The sequence below is a fragment of the Strongylocentrotus purpuratus genome, unplaced genomic scaffold (assembly GCF_000002235.5).
Source record: "Strongylocentrotus purpuratus isolate Spur 01 unplaced genomic scaffold, Spur_5.0 spur5_scaffold_8, whole genome shotgun sequence".
NCBI lineage: Eukaryota > Metazoa > Echinodermata > Echinoidea > Camarodonta > Strongylocentrotidae > Strongylocentrotus > Strongylocentrotus purpuratus.
The window spans coordinates 15,935,653-15,952,229 of NW_022145614.1; the positions used below are offsets into that span (position 1 = coordinate 15,935,653).

Here is a 16,577-nt window from a genome sequence, read left to right on the forward strand (position 1 = left end):
TTTTAAAATAAACAAAAAAGTATATTATTTATAGTAATCGGTGACCCCAAAAAGGTGCTCTTACCCCACCCCCACCCCCCCCCCCCCGTTTTTTTAGCGGCTGGCTGAGTCGTTGCGAAATTTTCGGCGCGATTTTCTAATTTTAACCCCCCCCCCCCTCCCTCCCCTCCCCCCCCCCCCCCCTCCCCATTGAAAAAAATCCTGCGTACGCGCCTGATTGATCTTCATCAAGAAGTTCAAATCTAGCAAAAGTCTCTTCCGCCATTTTTACCTTATTCTTTGGACATAAAATAAAGTTTAGAAACTAAACAATCAGAGATTCGATGTAGGCCTATAAGATCTTTGGTCGTCTGCGCTGTGTGCAATTATAAAACCTAAAATGTAGCTACCAAATAAATCGCAGACAGAAAGCACTGTATGGTAGCCGCGGTCGCACAAACTAAGTTTTAACACGTAAACCGATGGGGATCGCAGCAACATTTTACTACTTTTCCGGTACCCGGAATCTTGCGGGAAACTCGACTCATGGACTATTGACCCGCACTGGCATTGTTTGTTTCTTTACGGGAATGGCTAAAATCACGCGACTGCAATTTCGACCAATCAGATGGCTAGATTTCTAAATAATAATACTAATCTTTTAGTCCACTCCGAATTTTATTAAACCGAAATGAAAATTCCTTTTCCCCAATTGATCGTGACCCCTGCAGCCGCTGAGCAGCGCCAGATCGACGTTGATAAGGTAATATAATAATAGGAAGGAAAGATATTGACAGACGAGACTGAAAGACTGTAAGAGTGTGCCTTAAATAAAAGCATCCTCAATGGGGAGCAGCAAAGTTGACAAGCAGACGATTTTGGTGATATGAAATGTATTATTACTGATTTGCAAACTTTCGCACACACCTATGACCTTATAAAACAATTAGAAGGCCATGATCTGTATCACCCCTGGGCGTTGTAACTCTGGAATATTATGAGGAAATAGGGGGAAACGGGACTTTAAATCACAACCCCAAAATCCAAAAATAACCTCTATCTGGTAATATCAACATGTTTTTCAAAATAAAATACATTTACAGTATACGAAACAACAACTTCCGAGTATAAGCCAGAACTGCACATCTATTTTCCATGATTTAGGCGAGTTATTATCTTCTGCGCATGTAGATTAACATGTGTAAAATCACTATCTTGATTCTGTCCCGGCTTTTTGGCAGTGACCATGATGAGATCAAAGTGTAGAAACATGTACGGAATGTTATTGAGACGACATTGACGAAGACAATCACAATGAATTCGTTAAGAAAACGATAAATGTCCACTCGTAATAGGTCCATGATTATCAAACAAAGACAGTCAAACAGACAGACAGACATACACACATACACGCACACACACGCACGCACACGCACGCACACACACGCACACACACAACACACAGGTGACAATTGTTTCATAATTTTCAACTTTCTGATTAAGCATTGATTTCTATCAAGATCGCTGAATGTTTAAGTGGCATAACCCTGACAATCTTTCCCTTTAGTACACATTCATTACCACCATAATATCATCATCATCATCTTAATCTTCATCATCTTCATCATTGTCATTATCATCATCATCATGAAGCACAACATCCGCCAATACGCACAGCGGCCACTCAACTTCTCGTACGAGAACAGGAATTGCCGACAAAAAGTAACAGTTTGGGTGGGCCTTGTCGGAAATGGAACACTCATTTGTGTGCGTGTGCGTGTTTTTTATGTGTGCGTGCGTGCGTGTGTGTGTGTGTATTTATGTCTGTCTGGCTGTCTTTTTTCAAACACTATTTCATTCCTCACCCAGCAACTTGGCGCAAGTGAGATCTGGCAGTCTTGTAAAGAATGTCTGATGTTCAGTCATGCATGCAGAGATTGAAATGAAAATGGTACCTAAATGTACTGGGAGGATACTTCTATCAAGACACATCATGAAACCCATGATTAGATATTCATACTTCAAACAATACAACTTATAAAAAGTGGGACACATTTTCTGACTCACCTTGTATAGAAACAATGATATGAAGGCAGAAATATGGGAATCTAGAAGAATCTCTCGTAGGCCTATATCCCAGATGCTATGGAGGTGGTTTTATTTGTATTTGTATAAATCACACAATATGTAGTTGACCTGAAACTTGACGATGGCCATCTGTTAGCTTACCACTTTTTAGTGATACGTTATTTGCCATATTTGTGATATTACTAACGGGATAATTATCGGAGGTGAAGGGGGCACATTTCAAAAGTAAAAAGGGCACTTACTAGAGATAAAAAGGTCACTTATGAAAATGTAAACTTATTGCAAAGGAAAATTGGGACTTGTCGAAGGAAAGGGGGCATGTGTTAATATAAAAGGGGCACATATCATAGATGAAAAGTAATAGGGGTACTTTCCAAAGTAAAATGAACACTTTTCATATGTAAAAAGGGGCACTTCTTACGAAGTTATATGGGCACTTCATACAAAGTTATATGGGCCCTTCTCCTAAGTAAAAAGGGGCATTTTGGGGAACTTGATAAAGTGCCCCTTGTGCCCCCCCCCCCACGGAGCACCGCCTCTGTCTCTGTGGAAAATAAGTCTTATTCGATTCGGATTGCTACTAAAATCTCTCCTACTTGGATTCTTCGTTTTGAGTGGGAAAGAAAAGCATTAAATATGCACTCAAAGACTCTCTGTCAATATTTGCTCACCCAATACCTACTTAATGATCTGTACCTCATGATAATTTGGGAGCTCAACCTCTCGAATTTGTCAAGGCTCTCAACAATTATTATTCTTGATGATAAACTTCAGAGAGGCACAATTCGAAAAAGGAATGCAAGAACCCCCCCTCCTCCCACACACACAAAAAAAAATCTTGTTGAACCTCACCTTCCCATCATTAAAGGTAATACAAAGTTTTGGGAAATTTTGAAAAGTGGTCGGATAGTGATTCTTAACAAATTTGATTTGTTTGGATGCCCCTGTGGGTGTATTATAAGCATTAGAAAATTTAGCCCCTAAAGCATTTCTGCTTTTAAGAAAAATCGAATATAAAAATTTACCGGTGCTCCCGGTAAATTTTGATAAATTTCAATTCTAGCGCCTACGGCCGTACAATGGTAGCTGCGACCATGAAAATCTCAGAATATGTAGTTGTGATATATAATTTCCAAACGGGAATAGCTAATCGGTCGATTTTAGTCAAGAAACATTGTTCTATAGCTTAATTGATATCTTGACCTTGAGAGGGAGCTACACAACATAAAGAGTTTATTATTTATAATTTCATAACTTTAGACTCGATTTCAACCGCTACAACGATCACTGAATATTATAGGATCGCATATGCTTCCAATATGTTTATTTGAACCAAATTCATGACCCCATACCAAAACTTTGTATTACCTTTAAGTATTACCTTTCTGATTCCTTCCAAATGATTCAGCTTTGAAATTGCTTGTAACTTCTGAGCAGCCTTGGATAAAGACTAGCAAATACCGTCAAAACAGATATGAAATAACTTTGTAGTTCATCATAACTTTTTAAGGGCATATTTGTTTAAAAAAAAAGTTTTCCATACTTTCCGAATGGAACTTTGTACTTAATATCGTCAAAAAATAATATTTATTTATGATTGTTTGATTAAATGAATCCAGTGCTATATATTCCATGGAGGTGGTTGACTAAATCAAGGGCACATTAATACAAAAAAATTTTAATATATTCCCTACTTCTCGAAAGGAGCCTTGTTTTTGATGTCATGACGCCAATAAAACTATGAAAGATATTTTTAATTGTTTGATTAAATGATTCTAGCGCTTTATCCACTGAGGCGGCTGACTTGAAGACATAGACATCTATTTGGGATAGCAAAAGTTGAAAGGGATTTTTTACTACTAATATATTAATTTATCATTATCATTATCATTATTATTATTATTATTAGTAGTATGATTACCATTATTATCATCATTATTATTATCAGTATCATCATTTTTTTTGGAGGGGGGGGGGGGGGGAGGGGTTGCTCTCATACACACTCTCATATCCACCCGTGTCCAATCTGAAACTAACCTTAATAGCGAATCGCAGCTTTTCTGAAATGGACCCTAATGGCGTTTGTATAGCACCTGAAAAGATACCCTTTTTTGGTTTTTTGTGCGACCAGTGCTTAAAAAAGCCTTTTTAGGGAAAACGTCGACGACGCCGTATAGCTTAAGAAGACACCCTTTTGACGATTTTTTTGGGTGTGGGTGCGTGAGACTGAGGATGGGGGGGGGGGGGTGTAGGGGCTTATCAAGCAATTTTAACAGCGGTGACCACCCCCCCCCCAATGTTATGCTTCAAAAATCGGTAAAAATATAAATAAAAATATAATTTTGGTGGGGAGGGGGGGGGGGGGGCTAATATCAATGAGTCAAAATTGCAACAGCTTCCGCGCTCCGCGAAGGGGGGGGGGGGGGGGGAGTCCCCACCCGCACCTGACTCACCCCTCGGCGCTCCATGCCTCGCTGAATCCTGTGACCGAGCTCCTCCCCCCTCCCCCCCCCCCCCCCGTCCTAAAAATCTTCGTAAACCTTTGCTGATTATACAAATATAATTGGCCCTCATATTAAAAATAAAATGATTGCCCGTCATAATAAATGATAAGTTTATGGGCCTTTTCATGTCACGTATAGTTTATAGCATCGTAAATATCATCGCAGAGCTCTGTATATTAGAGCTAGATGAGTTTGTGTTGTTGATGTGATCACTCGCAATTCACTCGACATGGGGAAGCTACAGGTATTTGAAGTTCTACTGGCTGGCAACCAAAAAGTCTTTAAGCCAGGAGATGTTGTACAGGGAGTAGCAAGGATAATTGTATCAGAAGAAAAGGGAGGTATTCGTGGTGAGTAAATAAAGACTAATGTATGATACATAACAAAAAAGTGGGTTAGACCCCCCCCCCCCCCCCAGTCGAATGTCATGCCAGACTTTGTTGTGGCATCAACATCAAGATTTTTGAAATTTTAGCATAATTTCAAAAATGTTTGTTCAAATTCCACGAAACAAGTACCCAAGGGTTATCAAGTATCACAAATCATATGACACAAATTCCAGGTCACAAAGTAAAGGTCAAAGGTCATTTTAGGTCAGTAGACTTGGATTATGTTTTCATAAGTTAATATGATAATCAATAAATCAATTTTTGTTATTCTTCATATTTCATGAAAGTTATCATTCTTGGTACAAATAATAGTAAATAATTCTTTTGATGATTCTTAGCCAACATTCACTTCAAAATGCTGATTATATATATATATTTTGTTGTTGTTTTGTTGGGGGGGGGGCATGCTAATGGGCCACATTGCCTATAAATAATGTCCCAATCTCAATTTTTCCTCATATCGAATTGCGTAATGCAGGTGAAACGCCAAAATCGTTTCCCTTGATAAAGGTTTCTACTGGGTATACTTAGTATTTTTACACCCATGTTCAAACCATTTAATCCTACTGGTTTTTAGTGGCCGATTCTACTAGTCTTCAAAACCATTAGAATCTACTGGTTTGTAAAGGTTGTTAATGGTTTCTTCTGGTTTGACCTTACAGTTCCTCCTGAAACCAGTAGACTCTACACTGGTCTCTGAAAAACCAGTAGGAATCAAAATGATGTCTCAACTGGTTTCTAAAGCGTATCGGGTTTAGCTGTCGTCAGGCTGGCTGTCATGCTTTCGGAAATAAAATCATCCTTACTTTTTATATCCGAGAGTGCGGCGGCTGACACAATGCGCTTGCTTGCTTCGTTATTTCTATTTATGTATGTATACAGGCGCGTACACAGGGGGGGGGGGGGGGGGTTGGGGGATTAAACCCCCCTTTGGTATTTTTTTGTGTGTAAACCCCCCCCCCTGAATCCCATGGCTGACCTAAAAAAGCTGACCTTACCCCCCCCCCCAACGGAGCAAAATGTCAAATTTTCAAATTTCGATACCAAAAAAAAAAAAGTGTCCTCTTACCCCCCCCCCCCCCCCCCCCCCCCGCTCATTCAGCGGTCGGCTGAGTCGTTGCGATTTTTTTGGGACCAAAAAAAAAAGAAAAGTGACCTCTGTTTCCTTTTTGATAATAAACTAACATGTACAAGCATAAATTCTACTATAGATCTCTTTTACATTTTTGTCTTCTTCTTACACTGTAGGCATTCAAATAAAATGCGTTGGTAAGTCCTACACATATTGGACAGAGGGGAGTGGAAACAGCTCTGTGAGCTACACCAACAACTACGAATACTTCAAACAGGAAATCACTCTGCAAGGTACAGGTGAGTGGTGGGCTATTATAAAGGCTTGTAGGAGTGTGCTCTCATAAGGAATTGGACACCTTGGGGGCGTTTGTCCTATAACAGGTGTTTTAATCACCAGGTTTGGCCTTCAGTTTTATAACCAACAAGCTTTATGTACATGTAATGCTTTTGCATGTTCTCACAGTTAAGCCATTACCTGACACGGCACCAATGTCATTTGGCAAGGCATTAATCTACATTTGTCACTCAATACCCAAGAGAGAAATGGGGACCAGGAAGGATGTCGAAAGCCTTCGTGTTGGTAATTGCCTATAGATAAATGGATTTTATTAGGATCTTCGTGTCTGGCAGTTAAAAACTGAAATGAAAATGAATTACAACACAAATTTCCTAAGAACATTCACATAAAAATATGTGACCAATAGGTCATTTCCACAATGCCCTCAAATGCAATCGAACGGAAATAGCAACAAGCTTTCACACTCGCCCGCCGAGAGACGCTGCACTCCAATAGCCAGAACGCGGACCGCATACATCTTCTGCCGCTAGACCGGGCAAGCTATAATGCTCGTCCAACCAAGCAACGACTTAAGCTATGGTCGCATCACCTAAAAGTAGCCTGCTCGGCGTTCGGGCGGCGAGTTTAGAGCCGAATTCGCCCAGGCATCGAGCGGTGGCCGCCCGGGCACCGCTTGATTTTAGGCCATTGCTCGGTTGCTGCTGAATTTTAAGCGCGGAGTTAAAATTCGGGCGGCGCCTGCTCACTTTCACTTGCCGCCCAAAGTATGCTCGACGCCCGGGCACCGACCTACTCGAGCGTTCGCCGTCGAGCGATTTAGGTCAAAAATCGAAGCCGCTGGGTCAAAGGCTGCTGAGCGTTCGCCGCCCGGTCGCCGCCCGGTCGCCGCCCGTCACTTCGACCTAGCGGCTTTGATTTTTGACCTAAATCGCTCGACGGCGAACGCTCGATTAGATCGGTGTCCGGGCGACGAACACCCGGGCACCGAGCGTATTTTGGCGCCCCGCCGATCATCGGCCGGTTGCCAGGCAATTTCCTTTAAATTAGCCAGTGGTCGGTGAGAGACCGCTCGGGTATCGGTCGGTCATCGGTCGGTCAATGCCGGGACGCCGCCCGGAAGTGACCGGCGGCCGACGGGAAATCGACAGGGCATCGCCCAGGCATCGCTGGGGCTCTACAGCATGCTTCTACTTCTAAAAAAAAAAAACCGTTGGGCGATGTCTAAATTCCAGCGGCGACCGAGCAGGCTACTAATCGGTCGGTCGCTGCTCTGATTTGTGACCATAGTTTAATGCACGCAATGCGCACCCGACCACCAAAACACAGTAAGCCTCGGCAGGCGAATGCTATCCTTCATCTTACGAATACTTCAAACAGGAGATCACTCATTTAGTAGGAATACTCCCCAGGGAGTGGATATGGTGCACATTGTGCGTGAATGAATCTGATGACCGGGAAAATAATATCTCTAAAGCTCTTAGAGACGGTATTCCGTATTAAGTGCTAAATAAATAAATCAAGATTATTATTATAACCTTACTTTTCCCCCACGTACAAGGATCCTTCAAGAGACTAGGGATATTTCTTGATAGGCCATCGGGTTTGCTGTGTGCATACTTGTACACACATCAATGGTGTTTCCACTAAGTCTGATGTTAGCGAATTAAGGCCTTCTGAACATGGAAACTAACGAATAAGCATGTTGCCGATTCCTTGCGATGTGTACTGTTTAACAGCATTGAATGACATTTATCCATTTCATTCCTGGATGATTCTCTTGTAGAGTAGTTGAGTGGTTTTAGCACTTAATTTGAAATGAAAAGGTCGTGGGTTTGATCCCTGACACAGCACTAATGTCATTTGGCAGGGCATAAATCTACATTTGCCACTCCATACCCAAAAGAAAATGGAAACCTGCTAGGATGACAAGGCCTTTGTGTTAGTAATTGCCATATGCCCTCACAGTAGCCATATGGTAGGAATATTCCCCAGGGAGTGGAGATTGTGCACATTGCGCGTGAAATGAGCAGATGATCGGGGTAATAATATCTGTAAAGTGCTTTGAGATGGTATTTTGTATTAAACACTATATAAATCAGATTATTATATAATTATAATTAAGGATTAAAGGTCACAGGGCCATAACAGTGTTACTGTGATATCGTTAAAATCATTGAAGCAATTCAAGCCAAATTGGGATAAAGTTTGAGACTTTGAGGTCTAAGATCATAGCAGGTTATGAAAGTGAAACAATTGCCATAAAACTGTGATTATTCAACTAATTATTGAACTCTGTGGACCAAACTGGCATCAAATATGTAAAACATTAGGGTTCTTGAAGTCTGATATTAAAGGCACACTGTCCTACTTGTAGCTACTTGCTCCCTCTATATAGAAAACTTACACAATCGGTGCCTGTTGGTCCCCCATGATCCTCTTTTTCTTATGTTAAATGAGAGCTGAGTTAATAAGATAGCCACCTGTCACAGTGACCTCGCTGGCTCGCTGGGTGGTCTAATCCCTTCTAGCTGAAGTAGTAAAGCCTGCCTTGAAAGATCACATGATATAATAGAGCAATGAATAAACATATAGGTAGAGGCATGCTCGAGATGCTGTTCTATTCTTTTGGCGGGGGGAATTGGTCCCTTTTTTGAGAATTGATATTGAGGAATATTTTCGTTCTCCAGGACAGGATAACGGGTCTACAGAACGAATCAAATTGACTGCCGGAGAGCATCGCTTTCCCTTTCAGTTCCAGATCCCAAATATGCCTCTGCCTCCGCCGTTTGAAGCTTCTTACGGGTGTGTAAGGTACTACGTCATGGTTACAATCGACCGACCTTGGAAATTTGACCATCACACTCAGAGGATATTCAGCATTTGCACTGTGAAAGATCTGAACTACGAGTTTAATGTATTGGTAAGCTTTTGATCCTCCTAAGTTGTTTTCTGGATGAGAAACAGCAAGGGGTCAGCTATTTAGCTTTGGAAATCTAAAGAAAACGAATTTGCCAATGTTACCGGTAATGTGAAATGGGAATCTAATTTTCTTTGTCATTAATTGGAAAGGGGCTTTGAAAAAATTAGCTAAAAATACTATCTCACTTATGAAAAAAAATGCAAATACATGTAGACAAAAATATAAAATTAGATATCCAATATACAAGAAACAAGAAATCCCTGAAATTAAAGAAATTCACAAACTTTGAAATACACAATAAAATTTCTATTTTCACTGATTTAAAGATTTATTTATTTATTCATTTTTAATTTTTTTTTGGGGGGGATAAGATATTTTTCTAAGTCAACAAATAATGGTTGCATATGAATCCCCCGCTTCGGCTCCAGCGAGACTTTGCCTTCTTGGCTAAGCCTCAACCGCCGAGTCATAATGCAGAGGTGGGGTTTAGGAGATGAGCAAACATCATGTAAATGCGGCCAGGAACAGACGGAACTAGTCTGCCCACCCCTGCCAGAGCCATGCACCCAAGATGACCTGGAAGCCGTGAAATGCCGTGCCAGAGCCTGTGTGGAGCACTGGACGGGACTCGTGAAGTGACTCGATAAGAAGAAGACCGGTATACAAGTTCCTTCCAGTCACCAGGTTTAGAAGATAATGTGTTGCTTCTGCTGCCTTTTAGGACCCTCCTTTTCTGAAGAGACTCAATGACAAGATGAATACATTTTATTAAAAACTCTGTAAGTTCCTTGCCGTGCATCAGGACCATTCTTCTTAAGGGAATCGCAAACAAAACTTGCTATCAGCCAATGTCTCTTTATATATAGGCTCTTTCGAGGCTACACATACGTAATAGGGCGACATGTAGGTCTCTGTTTGAATGCTTTTTATCAAAAAGATTCCTCCTAGTCAACAAGTTAAGAAGACAGTATGCTGCCTTTGCTGTATTTCATGACTCATTGTTCTGAAGGGCAGTTTAGACAAGAGAGGCTATATGTCATGTGAATATTTATATCTTTGTTTTGCTGTTTTCCTATATACTAAGGTTCCTTCTAGTTACCAAGTTGAGAAGACGGTACGCTGTCTTTGCTGCACGTCAAGACCCATTGTTCTGAAAGGAATGATTGACAAGAGGGGGTATGTACCAGGAGAGTACATCTTTGTTTCATTGGATCTGCAAAACAACAGTTCTAGGAGGATTACTGACATCACTGCAAAACTGCAACAGGCAAGTCAAAGTACAAGATAGTTTATAAACATACAGTGTACAGTGTGAGTCAAAAAAACGGTTTACACCTAGAAAATTGCTAAGTATTTTATAAATCATCTATAAACTGTAAAGTATCATACATCTTATGAAAGAGTGTTTTATTCCGAATGATTTAGTATCATTTTTGTGTGGTATGTGTTCACGCTTGGATGAACAGGTTGCATTGTTTGCGAGAGTGCAAGAATCGACTTGCGCCAAAGTTGCTCATGTGATGTTTGAATAAAACAATTGGGATTTGGGTATTAATTCGGTCATTGCAGATCCAAATAACACCACTAACAAATTAATCATGCCAAACATATCAAATATCAAATATCAAATATCAACGAACATTTGTGCACGCATGTGTGTGTGTGTGTGTGTGAGTAACTTTGCTTCTGCAAAAAGCAAAGGCAATGCATCTCATTTGATACATTCAATTCATTCTCTCACTTTTATCCCAACATATCACTTACCGTAGGCATCACTTTGGTACAAGTCGATTTTTGCACTCTCGCAAACAATGACACCTGTTCATCCAAGCGTGAACACATACAACACAAAAATGATATCAAATTATTTGGAATGACATGCTCTATCATAAGATATATAATAATTTACTGTTTATAGATGATTTTCAAAAAAATTAGTATTTTTCTAGGTGTAAACTTTTTTTTGACTCACACGGTAGAAAAATAGTATGCATATACATGTACTATACAGGACCAATTGAAAACCTTAGTGACAGAGAGTAGGGGCAAAAAGATGGTGGAAGCCTTTGTGATGCACATCCTGAAAAGCTATCACAGTGACACAGTATCAGAATTGTAGCAGGCTTACATGAGTGAACAATTAGAGCTGTCCATTTACCAGAATTCATTGTTTTGATGAGTGCAAGAACAATAGAGTATGTATGTATCTCATGCAATGTGCAGGGGATTACAGACATACTGAATTGTTCTTTCTCTGGAGAAGTGCTAGTCTACATGCTCAAAAGAGACCGGATCTCATTCTCAAGCTGCCATGGTACTTGATATATTTACATTATTGAAAACCAACGACTATGCTTCACTGTAAAGTGTACTGGACTCAAAGACTTTCAATTGTTACTGTTCATCAGTAATGACTTTAGCAAGAACTATCTGTACGAGCTGTATCTTCCAAAATATCTAGATAGCCAAGGCAAGAGGGTGTTTAGACTCTTTCAACGTTACTGAGGGTGGATAATTGTAATATCAAATGCAATCCTTTTTTCCAAGAGGAGGGACCTGAGGGTTTGGCATAGATTTTTATTTCATGTCTTCTCCAACCTTTGATGTAATGCATGTAGCACTTGACTGTGTCTTTCGATCTCTTGCAGAGAGGACATTTCACTGCCCAACGTCACGGCACCAGCAGAACTCACACCAGACAGGGAGTCAGGACAGTGGCTGAACTGAAGCTAGCTGGCTGCGAAGCCATGGGGTCAGTGAGCTACGACAGGTTGAAGATGTTGATCCCTCCTATCCCTCCCTGCGCTTACGAAAACTGTCCAAACATTCAAGTAGAGTATTATGTTGAGGTAAGAATGTGAAAAGGTTGATAGACCTTTTAATGTCATTTTGTGTCACTTGAACTTAATGTTTATATTCGTTGTTACCTGGCTACTGAGATCGAGAGAGCATTATCATGTAAGCAATCCCAATAGCCTAAATATACATCTACATGTATATTTTATGTCCCGTACTATCGGAAGAAGTCTGTATTTAAAGGATAATCCAACCCTTGTAACAAGTTCATTTGAGAGAAACAGAATGGCTAAAGTTTGAAATAATCGGACCCCAAAAAAGAGAAAGTTGTAAATTTTTGAAATCTGAGATCACTACATCTAATATGCGAATCTCAAATTGCAATTTGGTCAGTGGATTGTGACGTATTCGTGGATAATTATCATGAATTTCTGATTCTTCTCCCAAGTGCCTTCACCCTCTGGGCATTACTAAAAATATATTTGGAGAGTATAATAGTACAGGTACGTCGAAAAGATCATCCAGTCATCATAATTAAAAACATAACATTAAAGCCACTCTGTGTGTTGGAACAATTAAATTGAAAAGTTAATTTTTTTAAATTTCATAAGTTTCTAATGTTTTGTCATTTATAGTCTGCTTCTCTGAATTTTCCTCCATCTTTTAGTGTTATTTGGTGTTAGGGTTGGGTTTCCCTTAAAAACAGAAGAAGTTTATAAAGGGCACTAGCTCTCATCCTTTGTGCATTATCTAGGTCTTTCCAATGACAGATGAAAGCTATATATCACCTGAAAATTCCTGTGTAGTCACTGTAATACCCCCAATCTCCTAGATAATACTAGAGTCAAACTGGCAAACGAGAGAGAAAAAGGAAGATCAAATTATAGTTACCAGTCTGGAACAAATAAATGCTGAACTAGATGCTCGGCGACTGTTTTATATTGACATATGATGTACACAGACAGGAAGGTGATGCATAAGGGAAGTATGAAGGTGCTTGACAAGGTTTGTTCTTGGTATTAATGCAGGTACCATTCGAGCATGATCCCATCTAAGATCACCAATACAAAAGAGAACAGAGACATTAATGGAAATTTCTTCTTCTTATATTCTCGAAAATCAGATTAAGGGAGATGTTTCTGGAACACGTAAGGGTGCTCTTGTGAATCTTCCAGTTGTGATTGGCACAATTCCAGCCTTCCAGCACACCCTAAATGATCCTTCTCAAAACCCTTATGCAGTGCAACCCATCACAGGCCAGCCTGGGGCACCCCCGGGAGGGCAGCCAGGATTCCCTCCAGGGGGGCAACAGGTACACCCTCCAAAGGGGCAACAGGGCTATCCACCATCAGGACAACCTGGAGCGCCCCCACCAGGACAAGGGTATCTCCTACCTGGGGCACCCCCACCGGGACAACCTGGAGAGCCTCCACCGGGACAAGGGTATCTCCCACCTTGCCAGCCTAGGGCACTCTCACCAAGGCAACAGGGAAACCCTCCACAGGGGCAACAGGTCTATCAACCTGGAGCGCCCCCACCGGGACAAGAGTATTTCCCACCTGGCCAACTTGGGGCACCCCCACCAAGGAAACAGGGATACTCTCCACCCGGACATCCAGGATTGCCCCCACCAGGGGCTGGGCCATCTGGATACTCCCCACTAGGAGGAGTTTCTGCTGAAGAGGGTAAGAATTGGTATACAAATAATAATCTTGAACAAATACAACGTAGAGTATGTAAGATGATTTTAGGGCCTAGTTACATTACCTATGCTAATGCATGTCAAGTATGCAATTTACCAACTCTTGAGGAGAGGAGACTAGCACTTTGTAGACAATTCGCAAAATCCCTTTCAAATCACTTTATTTGTCAGACCTGGTTACCTAAGAAAAAAAAACACACTAATATCACTCTTCGCCGTATTCCCATTTATCAACAATTTCAATTCAAAACGAAAAGATTTAAAAATAGTCCACTGTCATTTTTTTGTTGACATACTCAATAAAAGTTGGGTAAAAATTGTTTTATTTTGTACTTTTATCGTTATTTCAGGTATACTAAGTGCTTGTATCCTCCCCAAAGCAGGCTGTTTAAAATGTACCTATTTTAATCTTTTTACCATGCTTGTATTGACTTTTATAGGACATCTGTAAATAATTACACATGTATTTCTGGAAACTTGCGCAATGTGTTTATGGATTTTAGTTACAGAATCTAAGTCTTATTTTTGATATTGCTAGTTTTTTTTACACGTATATATTTAAAAGTGTTATCTATTGTGCCGAACATGTAAACATGAATATTCCAGCCAAAGCTGTCCTTCATGTAAAATTGTATGTGTATGAACCATGTTTCTGCTATAATAAAAACCATTTTTGAATTGAATTAAATTGAATAAAAGACGCTAAAACGATACCTTGTGTGTCTTTCTTTCTCTTCCAATTATAATACATCATTATACATTATGATACATTAATAAAACATTTATGATTCATTTAAGGCATCCTAAACATCATGTTGTATCCCTTGAAAATATTTTTGGAAAGTAACTTTTACATTTTGAACAACTATGTATTGTCAGATCTGTTGATTTCATGATGGTTCGAATCAACTTGGGAGTCATTGTGTCAGAAATATGGACATTTTTTAGTTAAATTCAAACATAAGTTGAAGCAAGTCCCATTGCAATGTTTAAACGTGAACGTAATTATTTTGCTTCTAGTTTAAACTTGTATGCGAAATTTATTTGCTAAATTTCAACCAATTTAATGCACACTTAATTTAGATCATGTTAGACTTTGACTTTCAAAGTATAAATGATAGTAATTTATGTAATTTTTCTGTCAACTATGCTTCATTGTATAGCTGCAGGTTTGCCCCCACCTCCAACGTGTAGAGCTGCTGTTGGTGGGCCACAGGAGGTTTCAGGCGAGAAAGGTACTTTTGGCAAAATCTTCTATGCACCGCAGTACCCTTACTACGATCCAGACACGCTGTATGCCTCAATGGGCATTCCCCTGGGAGCGACCGCTTCATCAGCAGATGGTGGGCCACCACCCCCAACAGTTATGCAGCCAATGAGCATTCAGCAACTGCCCCGGCCACCAGACCCAATCAGCCAATCAGCATTCAGAGACCACCCCACAAGACCTAAGGATACTAATCAGCTATCCTACAAGTCTATCTTAGAAAATGGGCATTCAGTCACGGTCCTATGATACTAATCAGCCATTGAGCATTCAGTAACCACTCTGTCATCCTTACTAACCATTTGGTCAATCAGCAACACTGGACCCTAAAAAGTCTTTATTAGGCACTGAGCATTCAGTAACATTGTCTGATGTCTTAACATGCCAATCAGCCGATGAGAATTCAGCAACCACCCTGCAACTGCTAACTAGCCAATGGACATTCAGCAACTGCCATGCAACTCCTAACCAGCTAATGAACATTTACCGACAGCCACACCATTCCTAGCCAGCCAGTGAGCATTCAGCTAGCTCTGTACAATGCCAAACCAGCCCAGACCAGACCCCACACTCTATGTAATTCTGCAAAATTTTCCAGGAAGACCGACCCATCTTATCAAGAAATGGAGGGCAGCCAACCCCCATGATCATTAGCCAACAACCGTTCAGCAATTGAATGACCAATCATCTTGCATTCAACAAATTACCTGCAGCCCCTAATTACCACCCACCAGACATTTAGCAACCTTCCTGTAGCAACCATCTTTAAGAACTCTAGACGATTCGTCATGCATTCATTAACTGTCCTGCAACCTCCCCAACCATCCGTTAGGCATTTGAGTTTATTTTCGACAAAAAAGTTTATCTCTTTGTTGGCTTTGGTTGACCAATGGAACAAATAAGGACTCCCTCAATTGACTTTTATCACACACACACACACACACACACACACACACACTGCACCTGGATAACATACTCCAAACAATGTGGTTTTCATCCATGAAACATAAAGAGTTGAGCATACAATGTAAAAGTAGGTGGCACATATTCTACTAATAAATCTCTATTGAAGCGGGATTGCACTATTTGCAGCTACTTGCGCCCTCTAAATAGCAAACAATGCGGTACCCATTGGTCCCCCATGATCCTGTTTTTCTTATGTCAAGTGAGAGCCGATTTTATGACATAACTACCTTTCAGTGACCATGCAGGGAGGGCTAATCCCTCCTGGCCACTAGTGCAGACATGCTTTTTACAGCAGATGATGATAGAATGGATTACTGAGATAATTTGAGGTAATGCTCATGACTTCTCTGGTGAGTCTTCCTTCCAATTATAGCCAATATATATAAAGCAGGTTCTGTTATTGCTGCTAGAAATCAGGGCATACATTTGCATGTAGTTTGTTTAGTGTTTCTTCAATTTTGATTCTTAGCAGATAATAGTTTGCATTATTTGATTACATTAGCATTTTGATCAATGTACATACAAAATATATACAAATAATTTGAAATGCAAAAGGAACATGTTATTTGATATGTAGTTACTAAAAAAAAAAAA

At 40.3% G+C, this 16,577-nt stretch overlaps 1 protein-coding gene across 1 annotated transcript in view; it reads left to right on the forward strand.

The window, feature by feature from the left end:
- Positions 1-15,392, forward strand: part of LOC105437209 (arrestin domain-containing protein 3-like) — a 30,145-nt gene extending 14,753 nt beyond the window's left edge. The window contains exons 5-7 of the mRNA XM_030975427.1: positions 11,901-12,101; positions 13,172-13,733; positions 14,914-15,392. Of these exons, the coding sequence (XP_030831287.1) occupies positions 11,901-12,101; positions 13,172-13,733; positions 14,914-15,266 (1,116 nt within the window). The 3' untranslated portion in view covers positions 15,267-15,392. The remainder of the gene's footprint in view (positions 1-11,900; positions 12,102-13,171; positions 13,734-14,913) is intronic.
- The last annotated feature ends 1,185 nt before the right edge of the window (positions 15,393-16,577 follow it).